The 12723-nt window shown below is 33.7% G+C and overlaps 1 protein-coding gene and 1 long non-coding RNA gene across 6 annotated transcripts in view; one reads left to right on the top strand and one right to left on the bottom strand.

The window, feature by feature from the left end:
• Positions 1-12723, top strand: part of LOC108001899 (protein kinase 4) — a 39778-nt gene that overhangs the window by 21236 nt on the left and 5819 nt on the right. The window contains exon 1 of one of the 5 annotated variants that reach the window (XM_017063207.3): positions 4676-6913. The exons of 2 other annotated variants lie outside the window; for them this stretch is intronic. In XM_017063207.3, coding sequence (XP_016918696.2) covers positions 6860-6913 — 54 coding nt within the window. In that variant the 5' untranslated portion in view covers positions 4676-6859. Of the gene's footprint in view, positions 1-4675; positions 6914-7542; positions 7683-8677; positions 9623-12723 lie in introns of those variants that run through there. 2 more of the 5 variants (XM_028668785.2, XM_017063208.3) reach the window with 2 other exon arrangements.
• Positions 8203-9236, bottom strand: LOC133665825 (uncharacterized). Its single transcript, XR_009829213.1, has 2 exons — positions 9097-9236; positions 8203-8681 (listed from the first exon to the last, which is right to left on the bottom strand). It is a non-coding gene; the product is annotated as an uncharacterized LOC133665825 (long non-coding RNA).

Below are 12723 nucleotides of genomic sequence, written 5' to 3'. Positions count from 1 at the left end.
CGAACAAGCGAGACAATGGACAGATAATACGAGGCACGAAGAACGGGAAGAACAGAAGTGGAGAAAGAGGAGGAGGAGGGGTCTCTCCAGCATCTCTTCTTATAGAGAATGGCCCCGGGCTGTCCATCAGATCGAACGTGTGAGATATGGCCGGCCACGATTGTGTCGCGTCAACTTCTCATAAAAAAATCACCCTGAAGAGAAAATATTCAATCTTCAAACGCTCGAGTTGTTCCGTTTGCGTCCGAGTCGAAGAATGAGAAATAAAATTTTGTGAAGTAAATTTATCTTGAAATTGAAAAGATTCGAGGTGTCTATTAAAATCACGATTTATATATATATATATATATATATTAATGAACGAGATCGATCAAATTTATGATCGATAAATCGTGATGTTCGTGCTGTCACTTCACCGATCCGCGTACATCGATTCGATAATAGAATGCAGTTAAGAATTTTCGATATCATAATGTAAGAGATAAAGCTGCAAATATCTTATGAGACGAAAAAATTAGTTAATCTTCTCCTTCCCCACGATATTTTTTCGAAAATTATTTAATACCATTATAAGATAATTATAAGGAGAGGGAAAGGGATATAATCTCTTTATCAAAGTAATAATATTTACGTTTTCGAAAGTGATGCATTTTCTAATGCATTTTTTATCTTTAATCTCGCGGGGCGCGATAAGAAGGGAGAAGTTAAAATATTGCGATAAAATGAAGCGAATTCTTTGGAAATTTTTCCAACAGACAGGAAAATAAAGACGAATGCATTCTCGGAAATGGAAATCTTTGGTGAAGTGATCATATATCTGTGTTTCTGTTCTGTTAAATTTGTACGTGTAAATATAACTTCGTTCAAACGTTACTTTAACCCCTTAACGCACCGTTTAAAAATTCAAAAGTAGTTATTTTTCCACCAATTTTTTTATTCTCTATTTTCTTAAAATATCTAAAAACATTAATAAATTTTGAAAAAAAAACAAAAAAATATAGTTTTATGCAAATAAAGATTAAGACAATTGCAGCAATCTCATCTCGGGTGAGAGAAAATAAGTACAACTCCGTTTAACGTATTTATTCGATTATATTTATATGAAAAACCAAAACTGCAGATCTCATGGAAAAAAATTGTTTTTAAACAGTAACGATTTAACTCGGGCGAGCGCGCTAAGAAGTTAAAAAAATAGCATCGAACTTCCAAAAAGTTCGATGCGAACTTGTGTTCCAGATCACGAAATTTAAACCGACTCTCGCTCCATATTTCGTTCCATCGCGAAAGCCCTCCCCTCTCCTATATATTTTCGTATAGCATCTTACTACCCATTGCTGCACTCGCATTCTCGCTCTGATTGGTCGCCTATTTTCCTATCGCCAATACCCTCGCGTCCATTCCACCGTCCAACAAGATTGATTTTCAATTTAATTTCTTAAAAACTATGTACAACTCTTCTTGTTTTTCAATGCGTGTTCAAATATAAAATAATAATTAAGAAGATAAACGAATCGAATTTTAATCACTTTAGAAACTGTTATGAAATTCAGGTCGATAAGTATCGAATTAATATTCTTTTAACGATCATTCCGCTCTGATTTTCACTCACGCATTCCGTTGGTTGGGGAGATATTAACCGGGAGAATTTTAAACGGTCTTTCTATTTTTGTTTGTTTCCTCGAATTGGAAATTCGCTTTGAAGATAATTATCGTTGCGTTACCGTGTCACCTTGAGTGAAACGTGAACGTTGTGTTATTATCGTACTTTCCTATCGTACTATTCATCGTTGTTACTGTAAACAAAGGTTAACGAATAGATCCTTAAATTTATAAAATAAAATGTTATTAAATTTAATAGTAATTCGTGATGATAAGTAAGAATTATTTTTGAAAAGTTATATTTGGATTAATGATAGTAATAATGGAATGAATATCTGCTTGTAAATTCAAATTTTTTAACATTGAAATTTCACTTTGACGATTTCGATTTTTAAATCTGAACAGGCAGAAAAAGGATCAAATCGATTCCATAATTATTATTAATATTTATTTTCCTTAAATTCTTTGTTAGAAAATAGAATGAGAGAAAGGCAGAGTGTCGACAGAGAAAATTTAAAAAGATATATCGGTGAAGAGAAATAGTATTTCGAACGAAAGTTAGCTGTTCTATCGTAATTTGCCACTTTAATCGAGTAGGAAAAGTTTGGTGAAACGAACGCGATTGGATTACGCGTGAGTGAAACTGTTCATAGAACATGGATCTATAAAATGCGACTATACCCTATTCAAAAAATTCTTATCATTTTCGAGCTCTTTGAATTCAACGTGAATGTTGAGAGATATTTTTACGTTACCCGATTAAACGATAAATTTTAATCGATCGATGGTCCAACATCGAACGATTCTTATATTAAATCGATCAAATGAAGTTATAATTGTATACAATAAGCCTGTCATTAAGCAATTCACTTTTACGTTAAACGATAAATTTTAATTAAATTGATGTGGACAACTTGGATTTTTATATTAAATCAAGTAAAAAAATTGTAATCGACTTTCATTATGGCATTTTAGACAACTTTCACGTTAAATCCATTAAATGAAAAATTGTAATCAATGTCCAATATCCTGTTACAGACAACTTTCTCGATTTTTACATTAATCGATCGATATTATTAAGCAATTTTTATATTAACTCGTCAAATGAAAAATTGTAAACGATCAATGTCCAACACTGGTATTAGGCAACTCAGGCCATTTTCGTTCCCTTGTTCTCCAATGAAAAATACAATGTCAAATAGCGGTACGCACTGTATTGGAAGTGCGTGTTTAACCTAGATCGTTCACGGTACGACATTGTGCTAGACGTTCTCGATAAGATCGCGAGCATAATGATAGACACTGGCATATTGCCGAATCACTGCTCCTTCTAAAGTATAACCATTCGTTTCGTACAAGGATGTGAAATCTTTCTCGTCCTCGTTCCTATATCTTTTCTCGTTTCTTCTTCTTCTTCTTCTTCTTGTATCTTGTGGCGAAATTTACTCGACACGCGACCACCGCTATCATCAACGTGTAAGGAGAATCGAGAAAGCGTAACAAACCGCGAGATAATTATTAAGCGACGGGGACGGAATGTAAACAGGAAAAATCTTCGACAAAACTGTGACTTGAGGAAAGAAAAAGTTGACAACTGGTCAAGCTTGAGCGGCGCGTGCTCGTTTCGCGAAGAACACATTCCAAGATCGTGATTTTATACGATGAGAGTTCTTTAGATTCTGCTTCTTATCGAGAGAAAATAAATTAAATTAAGGATAACTCGTTTGACGATAGCTATTCCGTAAAGATCAGGAGAAAGTGTATCGTACAAATTTTCTAATCGATGATTTTCCATCCATCTAAAAAAGAAATTTTATGGAACTACTTACTTATCGAGAAAAAATAAATTAAATTAAGGATACTTGTTTGATAGTTATTCCGTAAAGAATGTGTAAAAACAGAAAGTGTATCGTATAAATTTTCTATTCGATAGATTTCTATCCACAAAAACTGGAAGTTTCGTCAAACTTTATTATACACATCTTTCAAAATGCAAGTATAGGTTAGGTTAACTTAGGTATAGATAGGCTGGATAATCTGTAAATACATTTTTTTTTCCGTAAAAAAAATAGCACTGTTTCGTTAAGAATATATTTATTTGACAGTTAACGGATAAGAGGAAACCTCGAATTTCGAATCATGAACCATAAGTCGCCGCCGGCGCGGAGCCGTAAATTTCGAATACCGTGTAAACCGATCGAACAATGCGACGCCTGACTATGACGCAAATTGTTATCTCGGCAACGTATCGATTCTCCACTTTATTCCTTTCTCGTTGTTAGCCATATGTCACACGATGTGTCGCGTGGTATTGTTTCGAATAGCGACAAAGGGTTCGAAAACCGGTAGCCCTCGTTCGACAAGATGAAATAGAGAACGGAACGGTAATTACGTTCCTCTAAACGATCCAAGCGCCTCCTGCCTCGGAAACGATAGTTACCGTACAAGGTGTGCCATCTAACAAGCGTGAAAATAAGAAAAAAGATAGAAGAAAATGATACTTGTATCCTATAGATAGATAATGGAACATAATTACTTTAATTATAGTGGAATCGAAATTGACGAAACGTAGCGAACTAAATTTCAATATATATAATAATTCTTTAATTAATTCAAGCAATGCAAGTGATGAAATACTTGAATGAACGGAATTATTTTATCGTAAGTTGAAAAATGAAAATCTTGTATCTTCTGCCCCTCGCACAACACAATTAGTATTTATCACGTTTCACTGGCCCACATTTGATCCAAATGCCGGTCCACTATCGACAATTGCCCCATATTTAATCATTATCGTAATTAATCTTTCACGTAACCACGTGAAAATGCTTCACGAGTATGATGTTACGCTCGCAAACACTCGAGCCGTGGCATGCGGGCACATATGCTCGTGTTACATTTGCATATGCGCGTAACGCAGGCCAAGCAAAGACAGGTGTACAACAAAGGGATACCTTGTGTGCGGGCCTTTCCGTATCTCCACGACCTTTTTAAGCCTTGACAACCTGGCTACGTCAACTTTTCGCAATCGGACACGGTAATGCCGTCCACCATTTCCTATCCGGTTTCATCTTTTTCTTTTTTTTTTTTTTTTTTTTTTTAATGCAATAATATTTTTTATTTTATCATAGAAAATACCATTGGCTAGGTTGAGGTCAATAGGCGAAGGATTCATCAAGTAATCTTGCAACTAAACGTGTAACATTTCAGAAAACTATGGATACACATACATCACCGCGATAAGAATGATAAACGATCTGTTTGACATCATGATTTCATACATGGTGACGTAATAAGTAGTAGTCAGGCTTTCCCTAAAGCCGAAAACATACTGATTAGTAGACTGCGAATTTTTGTGCAAATATGTATTGTTGACAAAAATTGAGGAACAGACTAATCGTTAATCTTTATATTTCTTTATATTTCCGTTCTCTTTATTACGTTTAAACGTATTCAAAGAAACCTTATTTAGTTACACGGATTATTACGATCTTCCAATGTTATTTTTTAGTTCTAACTAATTATTCCATTTCACGAGAAATACAAATAAATTCGCGATAATAAACGTATTATTATTCAATCTAACACGCAGGATAATTAATCAAATTATTAAATATAAATTATTAAACGATGACAAGTTGTTGTTTGAACATTACGAAAGGAAATATTCGCGATTAAAAGATTGAGAAATAAATATGGATGAAATTCAATAATTAATCGATCTTCGTCTTTTCATAAATGTGAAATAATAAATCATTCTAAATCTCTTTGCGCTAAGCCCGGTATATATGACTTACGATAATATGCGTTTTTCCAGTATTCGATCGCGAGTAATCTCCTCGCTCGATCAGCTCGTCATTATCATCATCCGTTATCATTGTTCTGCAGGTAACAGCCAGATAACAAGTGGTCTTTACGGTTAGTTCTACGTCTTTACTCCCGGAATGCGGACTTTGTTCCCTGTTCCGCGCTCTCGTATGAACACGTACGATAATAATTTCCATCTTTCTCGTTCGATCGTTGAACCAATGTCGAGTTCTCGACATCTTCCAACCGCAAAATTTACGACCGCGCGATAAATCTCACAGTTATTAGTGCAATTTCCACCATGGGATAGCTCGTGTGATAAAGTTTAACTTTTCAAAAAAAAAAAGAGAGAAACACAACGAGAGGGGGATACAAAGAGAAAAAAGGGGAGGGGAAGACTCGAGGAAGGATTGCATTGCAGCGCTCAAGGATGGCTGATTTACATAACAGAGATGGGAGATCTTCCTTCGAAACGCGGGTTCGTCCCCGTCCAAGTCGATTAATTCCGGCCAATTAACACCATATACTGTCAATTACAGATTCGTCGAGTCACGACGACGTGCAATTGTTGTACCGTTACTCTCAAACTCGCTTTTACCGAGCAATTCCGCCTATATCTCTTTGTTATCCTTTTCGCATTCTCTCTCTCTCCCTCTCTGTCTGTCTTTTTCTATTGTTTCTCTTCTCCTTCTTATACATGTGATTTTTTTTCTTATTTCTTTTAAATTTATTCGAACTTGGAAACGTGCGAGTGATTGTTAAGTTGATAATAAACGAATGTGACACGAATAACGTGACCAGCTGTTATTACGAGTGCATGTATCGAACGTAAAAGAGCTCGTTCCTTTTTTCTCTCTCTCATTGAGTGGACGGAGACACGTGTAGAGAGAAATTATCAATGGATTGGTGTTATGAGAGAGGAAAAAATATAAATTCCATTGAGGTAAATTCCATTCCTGTGAAAGTGGAAACGTTAATGGTGGAAAAATGAAAATAGAAATTTTTGAGGGAAACGAGGAATAAGAAAATGTAAAACTGGGTGGAATAATAGAGAAGAGGGGGGAAAAAAGAAAGAATTATTCTCGTTTGACAACTGTCACAGATAATTCAAATATTTTTTCGCGTGAATATATAAAGATGATCGCGATAGGATAGGCAGAAACGCATGAGGGAAATTACCTCAACGAGGAGGAATGCGAAACCGCAGGATTTCGATGAATCAGAGCCAGAAGCATCTCCCGGCAAAAATTCGTTTCCGATGAGAGGAGAAAAATTCTTGTATCCTCGCGAGCAGCCTATCCTTAACTCGAATTAAATTATAATTTAATAATTTCGAGCATGGGATGATCGATCGAAACGGCCAAGTGGTCTGTGAGAAAATTAGAACTTGTACCTGAATATCGTTAGAAAAAGGGAGGAGTGGTATCGAGGAGAGAATAATCGAGAGAGAAAAATGTCGTGCAGGAAGAAGATCGATTCGAAACTTTGGTTCGAATATTCTCAGATGGTAAGGATATTATATATATATATATATCGATTGTGTTCGTGCATCGTGATAACGGTTATCCATATCCGCCAGACCTAACCGAGGGCTGACGAACCGGGTTTCTAAGGTAACCGAGTTAATAAATCGATGAGACGTTATCATGATTCGAGTTGCTTCCCGTGAAGCGAGCATTCCCGTTGCTTCTTCTCCCCTTTTCTTTTTTTTTTATTACGTGTTTCCTTTCTCTTCTCATAATAGACAATCTATCAGAAACGAGTCGGTGAACGCATTCCACACGATATCGTCGAAAATTTTATTTAAAGAGGCGTCGTGTTCGAAAAAAAAATTGAAAAATTCACCGTATCATTCCTCGAATACGTTGTTGAACCAATGACCGTAAACCGAGACTGATACTCAGTTATTTCCAATAATTACACGTTAATAAATTACGAGGTGCAGCGACGAACGGTTAGCGATTGGTTGTCGCCCGTTTCCGTTCGACAATTAAGACGTGGACGAAGTAAAGGATATCGGGAAAAAGTAAAGTTGTAGAAAAAAGTGGCGAAGCTATACGCGAGAAGGTCTCGACGAAGTCGTTAAGAAGGCAATTGCACAACTGCGGGCCAGGCGCCGACCGGTAGAATCTCGTTTTCTAGGACAATCGGCGTTCCGGGCGTACTGGAGAACGATCTTGTTCGGGACAAGATCAAGAACGACCATTCCTGTCGATAACATTCCAACGACACTGATATCTGCTATCCTGAAACGAAGAAATACTTTGCTATGAACGGTACTTTATATATATATATATATCCGATGATTAAAATGCTATTAGCTCGATTAGCTTCTTTCAATCGTCTTCTTTTTACTACTGGAAGAATTTACAAAGTGAGATCTGAAATGAGTTTTGTATTCGTTAATGAAAGATTGCAGTCGAACGGATGTATTAGTGAATGAAACATTATATTTTCGTATTATATTGAGAAAGAAAATTTCATTTAAAAAAAAAAATTTTTTGATCTAAGATTTAGAATTTTGTGGAGATTGCAATTTTTTTAATTTGCGACATAAAAAAATAAAATACACATTGTTAATAAATAAATAGATATATTTCATAAATTGTCAACAAGTGTAAATTTTTTTTTTTAAAGCAATCGCATTAATTCATTAAAAATCTTTTTTCAATCTGCTGCAACGATTCGAGAATGCTAAAAGTATTTTTGCTAAAAAATTTTTTGATCTAAGATTTAGAATTTTGTGGAGATTGCAATTTTTTTAATTTGCGACATAAAAAAATAAAATACACATTGTTAATAAATAAATAGATATATTTCATAAATTGTCAACAAGTGTAAATTTTTTTTTTTAAAGCAATCGCATTAATTCATTAAAAATCTTTTTTCAATCTGCTGCAACGATTCGAGAATGCTAAAAGTATTGAATCTCTCAATCGCGCCGTAATAGGGAAGACTGTTCGAGTCAGCTGTTCCTTGGCTCGCAACGACACGTAGGTGGATATATGCTAGTTCTATAATTTACCTAGAAAAAGAAAAACATGTCGCTGCCGCGTTCTCATTATGCATGGTCTATCGATGGTCCTACCTGTTTTCATCCGATCACAAACGAGTTGCATAGAAAAAGTGCGCTCAAACATTTATGTACGCGTGCACGCGGAACAGGACTCTTTCTCTCTCTTTACCTGCTTTTCTTACTTTCTTCCTTCTCCCCGTCTGACTCTGACTCAGGGCTGCATCTAGTATTCACGATTCTCCAGGTTTTCATTAACTATCTATTGGACAAGTGAAAGAAATTTTTTCAAATTATTGGTATAAAAAAATTAAGAAGCGTATTATTTTTAATATATTTTTTTCATCTTTGTACAACACAATTCTTTTTTTTTGTTTTCAAAATTTACAAATCTATTTTACAAATATATTTTGAATATTTTCAAAATAAAATTACATAAGCAAGTGTTTAGAATAGTATAATAGGAATCACCAAGAAATAAAAAATCGAAATATTACGATAATTAAATAATACATTTTTATTCTTAGAATATTAAAAATAAGTATATAAATTGATTAATTATTTAAAAAAAAACAAAAATATTTTTATACATATATTTTCTTCAACTTTCTCAATTTTGTTATAATTGATGAGAAAATAGTTTTCGAAATCCGAGTCTGCTTCAACCCTCTCCCTACCATTCTTCACTCCCTCTTGGGCCTAACTGCCCACTCGCCGACTGACCAGTTCGTAACCAAAGTTCGTCTTGCTTACATTCCGTTTCTGTCGCATTCTATTCCTATTTTCTTGTAGTGTATCGATCGTGAATGCACAATTTAGTGAAGTTTATCAAAGGGAAGAAATAAAGCCATAATTTTCTCGTAGTTTGGAAAAATAATCAAAGTAGTTTTAGAATTCGAAGTGCAATATGTCAGGTACGCAAAAACGTTCGTTCATTTGCGCTACCGTTCGGAAAGATTCGGTGACCTTCGGCAGGCTACGGTTGTTCTCGGGAGCACTCGTAACCGGCATCCTCGAGGAGGCGACGCACGACAGATGCCTCGAGGATCAGTGACAGAATGTTATGTCGAAATCAGGTGAAATTTGGTTGATTCGTGTGTGATTGTGTGAAAAAGCTCGGACATATATCATGCCGGTCACGTGCCCACATATTCTTAGTAAAATCGGATAAGTGTACTTCATTGCAAAACAGGAGAATTTAAGGTAAAGATGTGTAGGATTTAATGAGAATGATATACGAATATAGTTTTTTTAATTGAAAATTATCATATATGATAGTTCTTTAATATCGAAGATGTTTAATTTTAACTAAATATTTGATTTTTACGTTCTATGTGATCGATGAAAATAATAAGATAGACGCCTAATATACGCCTATAAAAAAAAAAGAAAATTGAATTACGCGCTCTTATAATGATGTAATGAGGATGCATTTGATTGGTAATTTCTTACGCTCACAATCAAATTATAACGGGTATATGGCAATTTTTTAAATGAGCAACGGTATAGAAAAAGGCATACGTAAAGTATGTCGCGGACTTATTTCAACACGACCTACTACGTCTACCGGACGATGAATCAGTCATTCTTCAAAGACGTTTTCATCGAAGGTCTGGTTGCAGCCTTTGTAAAATCATCCATTGTTTACTCCAAACATAGCGATTGCATATTGAATAACGATTGAAAGGTGCTAATATGAAAAATCGATGATTATATCGCATTTATATTAGTCTAACTTGTATATATGTAATATAATGAAATTTACCGAAGCGTCGATATTCGTTATCTTTAAATAGTACGAGTAATTATTAAATGATTTGTAATAAGATAGCCTGATGCAATCAATGAAGGTTGTTTAAACAATGACACAATTCTACACTTGTGATCGTAAGAACTTCTATGTATGCATCCTTGACTTACGAAATGAGAAATTTTTATTCTTTTGTGCTGTTGAAAAATTATTTTTAAATTAAAGATCAGATATTTTGTTAAAAATAAATGAGACTTTTTGTCATTATTATTAATGATTTTTAAACAAATCATAACATTATGATATTTACGAATCTTGATAAAGAACAATACAAAATCAAGAGAAATGTGATTACGTATACTTCTTGCGCATTTCGTGCAATAATTATGGATCTCTATTCGTCCGTTACATCGTAACACCGGAGAAAGTATGTTTCTAAATTATTATCGAAAAAGAGAATGTAACGTTGACGTCACTTGAGAAAAAATATTCCAATCTGCAATTCTTTTATACGGATATTCGAAATCCATGTGGAATTGAATTAAGGAAAAAATATTTACGAAAAGGAAGCTGAAATAACTATAATTGAGATCAACTCTGCTGACCTCTGCATTTATTTTCGAAAAGTATTCGATGAATGCAGGATATATTAAAGAAAATAACTGTACCAACATGAAGTATATCTCATTATGTAGCAACCAGTTCATTTGTTGACCTCCTATCGTACCATGGACCGAAAAACCGGACAACTTGGTCAAGAACGGAGAAAGTCGCAGCATACTTTTCCATTACCTCCGTGAACTACTTTAACGCTCAAATTGAACGCGATCGTGGGTGTCAAATTTTAAAAGATACATGCATATCTATAAGTTTTGACGATAAAGAAGATCGTGGTATTCAATTTAAAAAGATTTAAAATATGTCGCGTTATCATTTTCTAGCACTGACATCCTGAACAACTTTTGTCCTAATAACCTAACCTAACCTAACAAAACGAGCATGATTGACTCGAACATTATAAGCTTCTTAAGAATTCATTATCTTTTAGCAATTTATTCTACATTAACCGTAAATTTTAATTCATGTCATTGAATTCAATTGAATTGTATGAATAAATCAATATTCTCTCTTTTTTCTTTCATAATCGATGTGTTACGATTAGTTACACGAAGCCGCAACGTTTGTTCATTTATTAATCATTGGCATTCAGGACACAGACGTTTCATCAAATTGCGCTTTCTAAATATATATTACATTAAATATTATCCTCATGATTATCGGTATTCGTGGAATACGAATAATTCGTTGGATTGGGAAAATCGTCGATTTCGACGTGTTCGGTGTCACGTGTACCGGAACCGGAATTTGCATACCATCTTAAATTGCTATGTTGTAATCTTGAACATTTAGAGAGGCTATACGATGCCATACTTGCTAGTTATATTACACTAGTTACGTAACCGTGCAAATAAGTTTGAAACAATGTGATATCTCAATTAATTAATTCTTTCATAATTAAAGTAATATCCTCGTATCTTTCATTATAATATTATAATTTTTGCAAAGAATACTAATGCATACTTTATATTACATTAAAATTGAAATACAAAAAATATCTTTGAAAATGATTCAAAAATTATTCAGCATCCAAAAACGTTTTGTTAAATAATTTTGTATTAGTATTTTTATTTTAATAAATCGAAGCGATTTAGAGAACAGATCAAATTTATTTTTCTTATTGTTAGATGAAATTCAATTTCTAATTAATGCATTTATAAAATATTTTTTTCTAGAAATAAGAATTTTCATTCAATACATTTTATTTCGTTTTAATTTGCACTATAGAATACATAATTGAAATTAAAATTCAGAATCAACCAAGTGTAGATATATAACTAACCAATCTTAAGTTACTCGTAAACTGCTGATTGTAGAGAAAAGATGTTCAAACATAACTTGCATAATTCTCAAGGACAAGCATAGCAAGATAATTTTATGTCTTTAGATACATCATCTTTTTACCGTGTTATGATAAGCATTTTTTTAAAATAAATATTCGTCGTTTAACTTTTAAATTAGCAAAAAAATATAGAAACGTTTTTGGAAATATTTTATTATCGTTGTTATAAATACAGTTATCTATATAACCTGTTACATTTTACTAGAATTTTATCTTTCTAGTGCAGACATAAACTGATAAAATTTTTACACGATACTCGAATATAACATAAACAGCTACTGCTTTAACGATAAAGATTTTAAAACAAAAAATAAAAATGTTTCGATTTCACGATCTGATAAATTACGTCAAGTCTACAGATAATGCACGTTTATTTCTCACAAAAATTCAAATTATTGCAATTTATGTAATTGTAATCCGGATGTTACAAAATACGTCGCAAAATTCGAAGAAGAAGAAATTGAGGAAACATCTCGATCGATCAATAGATTTATCGATGCAAATCATCTCGAAATCGGTCGAAAAGACGAATACGTGGAATCACTTGGAGAATTTCAAACAGTGGATATTACTTTTCACCCCGTGATGAAACGA

The sequence above is a fragment of the Apis cerana genome, linkage group LG3 (genome assembly GCF_029169275.1).
Source record: "Apis cerana isolate GH-2021 linkage group LG3, AcerK_1.0, whole genome shotgun sequence".
Lineage (NCBI taxonomy): Eukaryota > Metazoa > Arthropoda > Insecta > Hymenoptera > Apidae > Apis > Apis cerana.
Note: the sequence above shows the minus strand (reverse complement) of the source record. Positions and strands in the feature narration are given on the sequence as shown.